Source organism: Carcharhinus amblyrhynchos, chromosome X (assembly GCF_965287045.1).
Source record: "Carcharhinus amblyrhynchos chromosome X, sCarAmb.v2.hapA, whole genome shotgun sequence".
Classification (NCBI taxonomy): Eukaryota; Metazoa; Chordata; class Chondrichthyes; order Carcharhiniformes; family Carcharhinidae; genus Carcharhinus; species Carcharhinus amblyrhynchos.
This window is the reverse complement of record NC_137359.1, coordinates 4,930,280-4,936,279: the sequence shown is the minus strand read 5'-3', so window position 1 is coordinate 4,936,279 and position 6,000 is coordinate 4,930,280. Positions and strand designations below refer to the sequence as shown.

The following is a 6,000-nucleotide window of genomic DNA, read 5'->3' as shown; positions in this document are numbered from 1 at the left end:
TGGAGAGGTGCTTGCAGTGGGAGCTGAAGTGGGAGGATCTCACTGTTGTGGTTCATGCAGATAACAACAATATAGGTAGAACTAGGAAACAGGCTCCCCTTTATCCATGGTACATGTTATTCCTTCAATGAACTTTAATAAATTGGTTAAACATGATTTCCCTTTCATAAAACCACGCTGACTCTTCCCAATTGACATCTGTTGTGGGGAAGATATTAGAATCAATCAGTAAAGAGGTTGTAGCCAAACACTTAGAGAAACTCAAGGTAATTGGGAAGAGTCAGCATGGTTTTGAGAAAGGGAAATCATTTTAACCAATTTATTAGAGTTCATTGAAGCAATAACATATGCCATGGATAAAGGAGGCCTGTAGACATACTGTACTTGGAATTCCAGAAGGCATTTGATAAGACCATCAAAGGTTATCGTGGAAAACAAAAGCTTGTGGTATCGAGGGTAGCATATTAGCATGGACTGAAGATTAGCTGGCTGACAGAAAACAGAGTCTGCATAAATAGGTCTTTATCTGATTGGCAGGGTGTGATAAGTGGAGTTCTGTGGGGATCTGTGTTGGGACCTCAACCTTTTAAAATTTACATCAATGACTTAGATGAGGAGCGTGATGGCAAAGAGATAAGAACATAAGAACATAAGAAATAGGAGCAGGAGTAGGCCATCCAGCCCTTCGAGCCTGCCCCGCCATTCAATAAGTAGGAAAGTATGTTGTGAAGGAGACATGTGGAGTTTGCAGATGGATATAGATGAATGAGTGGGAAAAAATCTGACAGATGGAGTAGAATGTAGGAAAATGTGAAGTTGTTAACTTTGGCAGGAAGAATAAAAGCAGAGTATGACTAAACAGAGAACAATTGCAAAACTCCAAAGTGCAAAGCGATCTAGGCGTTTTAACACATGAGTCACAAAAGGTTAGTATGCAGGTACAACATGCATTTAAGGAGGCTAATTTAGTACTATCCTTTATTTTAAGAGGAAGTAAGGATGTTATGCTTCAGTTATATGGTCATGATGTGGAGATCCTGGTGTTGGACTGGGATGGACAAGATGAGAGGTCACACAACATCAGGTTATAGTCCAACAGGTTTATTTGAAATCACAAGCTTTTGGAGCACTGCTCCTTCATCAGGTGAACCTGTCAGTTATACGGGGCATTGTGGAGACTACATCTTGAATACTGTGTGCAGTTTTAATCTCCTTATTTAAGGAAGGATGTAAATGTATTGGAGGCAGTTCAGAGGAGATTTACTAGATTGATACCTGGAATGAAGAAAGGTTGGACAGACTAGGCTCGTTTCCATTTAAGTTTAGAAGAGTGAAGGGGTGACTTGATTGAGGTTTATAAGATCCTGAACAGTATTGACAGGGTGGATGTGGGAAGGACGTTTCATCTCATAGGTGAGCTCAGAACTAGGGGACACTGTTTTAAAATGAAGGGTTGCCCTTCTAAAACAGAGATTAGATTTTCTCAGAGGGTTGTGTGACTTTTGAGCTCGGTCTTAGGAGATGGTGGTAATTTCAAGGTGGAGGTGGGTGGATTCTTGCGAGGAAAGGGAATTAAAGCTTATTGTGGGTAGATGGAAATGTGCAACTTGAAACACAATCAGATCAGCCATTATCTTACTGAATGGGGCAGCAGGCTCAGGGGGCTGAATGACCTACTCCAGCTCCTAATTTGTACAGGTTAAAACTGTCCTGTTAACATTTCAGGTCGATAACTTTTTGTCAGCGATCTGATAACTTCGTCTTGTCACCCCCTCGGTGTAGAATCCCCTGTGAACTCTGGAACCACACCCACCTTCGCAAGGGGAGTGTAAAGAGGAAGGGTGGAATGGGGGGAGTTGGGATTTTTAAAGGGCCACTGTCATAAAAGATGCTCGGAAAACTTGAGACGATCGAGGGATTCTCTTCATCATGAAAAAAAAACAAATTGCCCAGCGGCCTTTCCTTCACTGTGAAGCGTTTCTTTTTGTTCTTTGCTGATTCCATCTTGATAGTTTTCTATATATTTCATTTTTGTTTTGTTGCCGTGGTGGACGTCTACAGACTTTTAATTTAGTACTTGAAGTTGATTTAATGATGTGGAAATAGCACCAAGCTCCAGACAGTGACACGGCACACCATCCGCAAACTTATGTGAATAATGGGAAGATTCGTAGGCGCGCAAATGGTGAATAAAACGCATCGCCGGCAGCAGCGCTGGGTCCGTACAGTGTGCACAGCAGCTTCAGTTCGGCGAGTTGAGTGAACCTTCTCGGTTTGTGCACAAGTTCATGCACAGTTTAAGCGTCGTAGGGGCAATGCAACTTTCTTTATATTTGATGCACTTTGCCAAACTTTGCAGCGAGGCAGCAGCAGCCGGCCTGACGTCAGTGGAGTCAGTGTCAGGATCAGGTAGTGAAGCTGACACAGGTTGCGAGTTGCGGAAGTGACTGTGGACACGAGGTTCGAGCCGAGCACTACACTGCAGCCTCGCTAACAAGTGGAGAGGATTGAAAAAGTCGCTCGCGTTCAAACTTTTATTGATTTTATATGGGCCGGGGAGGGGGGGAGCGGGTGGCCAGAAACAGTATGGGGGAGATGTGCGCTCCTGTAGGGACAAGTACAACGCACAGAGTGGCACAGCACAGGAGGAGAAGATGAATCCTCAAAAGCAGTTGACCCATTCCATAGCCATTCGTGGCGAAATCCAGAGGTTTGAGAGCGTCCAGCCCAATGTTTACAACATCTACAAGTTACTGCATCGCGTTCCCGATCCTTCGCTGCGGAACACTATTGTGGAACTTGTTACGCGCATTGAAGGTGAGAGCAGGTGCATCTTCCCGGGATTCTTGCCGAGAACACGGCACACATCTCCAGCTCCGGGGGGTGGAGGGACATATTTCTACATGAGTCGTTTAACGGATTCCCCCACTTTTTTTGAAATGGTTCGAACTGTGACGTGAATGTAGTTAGCTGACAAAGTTTCTTTTTCATTCTCTCCAAATTGCCGCAGCCACCAATCCAGTACAATCCTGTAACCTGTCGGATAAACTTCATCCTGGAAACATTTTTAATGGTATTCCAGGGGGTCGGTTATGACGGTGATTACACTTTGCAATATTCATTTCGAGGTTACAGCATAGTGACAAATGGATTACCGATCAGGTGCCATTTGTTGCTGTAAGACTGTCTTTCGGTTGTACATCAGTGAAGCCACGTAACTTAAATTTCTCGGCACTGCAGGGTCTGTTTTAAAAAAAACAAATCTAGAAGCTGGTTGTAGGATAATCACGTGTTGTAGATAATTTCTGCTTGCTTGTATGATGTTTTATTTACTTACATCTAAGTGTGTCACCAGAAGTGTTTTGTTTCTTTATCTAACCTCCCCCTCCCCCCGAACTGACCACTTAATTAAAATTTTACATTAATTAAAAAGGTAGTCTAAAATTGGATGTTCTGTTTTCACCGAATGCTGTCATATGGTGACAACTCTGTTTCTGTTATAGTTGGAGGAACGCGGGCCTCCTTGTTTGTGTAATTAGCCGGGAAGTTACTAGACTTGTGCCAGTTCTCCTGAGGAGATTCACCTGAAGTTCTGAACACACAAATTTCGTGTTAACAATGCGGAGAACAAAACAGGCAAAATAATTTTCAACAAAGTAGTGGGTAGAGGAAATAAGTTATGAGGAGCAGAAACTAATCTTGACGAATTTTTTTGGGAAAAAAAGATATGGTGAGATGATGAGATTGAGGTGGGGTGCGTAATTGCCTCAGGGTTTCTCTGCTGAGCCCATCGCCATCACAGTTGAAATATCAGTGTCTCATGTGCAATAAATTACTTTGAAGGAATAATCATTGTTTTGTTGTCAGCCGTGACAGCCATTTTGCCCACAGCAAGAAGATGAATGACAATCACAATGTTTTTGATGGCCTTGTTGAAGGGGGTGGGGAATGTTGCCCAGGACACTGGAAGCATAACCCACTTTTTTTGTTAAAATATTACAACCCAAAATTGGGTCTCGCTTGTTTCTAAACATTTCCCGGTTTCATTCATGTCACGGGACCAGGAAGTTCAATAAATTCCAGGTCAGGAAAATGTCTTGACTGGAAACATAGTGCTGCTTGTTATACACAGTGGAGGATCCGAGCTGTTAACTGGCCAATCTTACCTGCTGCATATATTAGTTTTATATTGGTAAATGTTATAATTTGTTGCAGTTTGACATTTGGACTGTGTAAAATCACTGAGGGAGGGAGTGGTCTCACACAAATTCAATCCCCAGCAAGGGTTGACATGCTTTAGGGGAGAGGAGACGCCTAGTAGAACAAGAATGGGAGTGTAACTTGGTGCGAGCCACTTACACCGTTGTAAAAACAGTATCTGTATCATAAATCTTGATTTCTCAATTCCAAACTTGTCAGCAAAATGCCAATGAGAAAATTGACTACATAGCTTGTTCCGATTAAATCACCAAATTCCAAACTTGTCATCAAACCAAGTGATAATAATCTGGGATTGCGGTTGTACTGACGACGAAGATATCAGTGCTCACCATTATCACAATCAGCAATTTCTGGTATCCGCATATGCACAGTTAAAAGCGAATATCCGGAAGTTGCTAACAGTGCGACTTGCTCCCCCACGGAATGCACTTTTGCAGTCTTTACATATGCACATAATCACTGATTTTATAAGTGTGGAGTGTCATCCTTTTGAATAACATTTTAAAATCAATTTTTAAGTTTGATATTTCAGTTTCTACCTCAATCCCACGGCTGTGCCCCAATTTGTATTTAAATTTATGTAAAATTATTAAAAAGTTACATTATCTCTGTTTTACTAAAAATAAGGGCTAAACAGAAAATGCTAGAAAAACTCAGCAGGTCTGGCAGCATCAGTGGAGAAAGGAGTTAACTTTTAAAATTTGAATGGCTCATTTCAGAGCTGTTTAACTTCTTGGCTTGCCTGTCAGTGATAATTCTTCAGTCTGATTGGCTGCTCAGCCCGCTTGAATATGTCACTGTTCCTGAAATCCACAGATGCTACCGAACTGAAAGTCACTTAAGAATAGAGGGAATTGACACGGTCGATTCTGCTAAGTCTTTATGAGCAATTTTCCGCAAAGTCAGCTCTTTTGCTGACCACATAGACCGACCCAACCTTTGTCCCTGCACCCCCGTGCTGTCTTAACTTTGTATGCATCGCTGACAGAAATAAAATTCTTGCCTTGCTTATATGTGAATCTCAGCTGTTACTAGTGTGTCTGGGTTGGAGAAATGCCACAGTCTTACACCGGATTTTGTCTTAGATTGCTGCTGCTGCCATTATCTTGGCACCTGCCACAGTTCTGAAGCAGAGCTTTAAGTCTCTGAGCAACAGCAGACCAGGAATTGCCCCAGGTCACATCTTCAATCCCTGGTCCGCTGCCCTTCTGTAGAGTGATGTGGAGATGCCGGTGTTAGACTGGGGTAAGCACAGTAAGAAGTCTCACAACACCAGGTTAAAGTCCAACAGGTTTATTTGGTAGCACAAGCCACAAGCTTTCGGCGCAATGCCACTTCAAAGGATTTTAACCTGGTGTTGTGAGACTACTTTCGAAGAGTGCCAGTGGTCGTGTCTCCCTAGTGTCAGGAAATGGAAATTCTGCCAGAGTTTCTGCTGCTGGCCACTATCTGATAACTGGATTTGCAGATTAATTTATGTACACATGGTGAGGACAGGATTGGGCTCACGTGATGTCCTTTGTTGTCAGATACCTTCCTGGAATGCACCAGCCACATTCACAAATGAATTTGAATTTAGAAACTGGCAATGGAAAACCATTGTTCCCCCACGAAGCCTGCCCTGGGAAATGGGAAAAATGAAGTTTCATTTAGAAACTGCCAATGGAAGTTTACATTCAAATTCAGTATTAAGTTAGGGTGATAGAGGGGATACATTAGAAGGATTAGAGAATGAAATAAAATTCTTCCAATGAAAAGCTGAGATAGCTGTACTCGGTG

General features: G+C 42.5%; 1 protein-coding gene across 1 annotated transcript in view; it reads left to right on the top strand.

Annotated features, from left to right (window-relative positions):
• Window positions 1–2,464: 2,464 nt before the first annotated feature.
• Window positions 2,465–6,000, top strand: part of LOC145362058 (arf-GAP with GTPase, ANK repeat and PH domain-containing protein 1-like) — a 181,620-nt gene continuing 178,084 nt past the window's right edge. Inside the window, exon 1 of the mRNA XM_080218112.1 lies at window positions 2,465–2,817. Coding sequence (XP_080074238.1) covers window positions 2,655–2,817 — 163 coding nt within the window. The 5' untranslated portion in view covers window positions 2,465–2,654. The remainder of the gene's footprint in view (window positions 2,818–6,000) is intronic.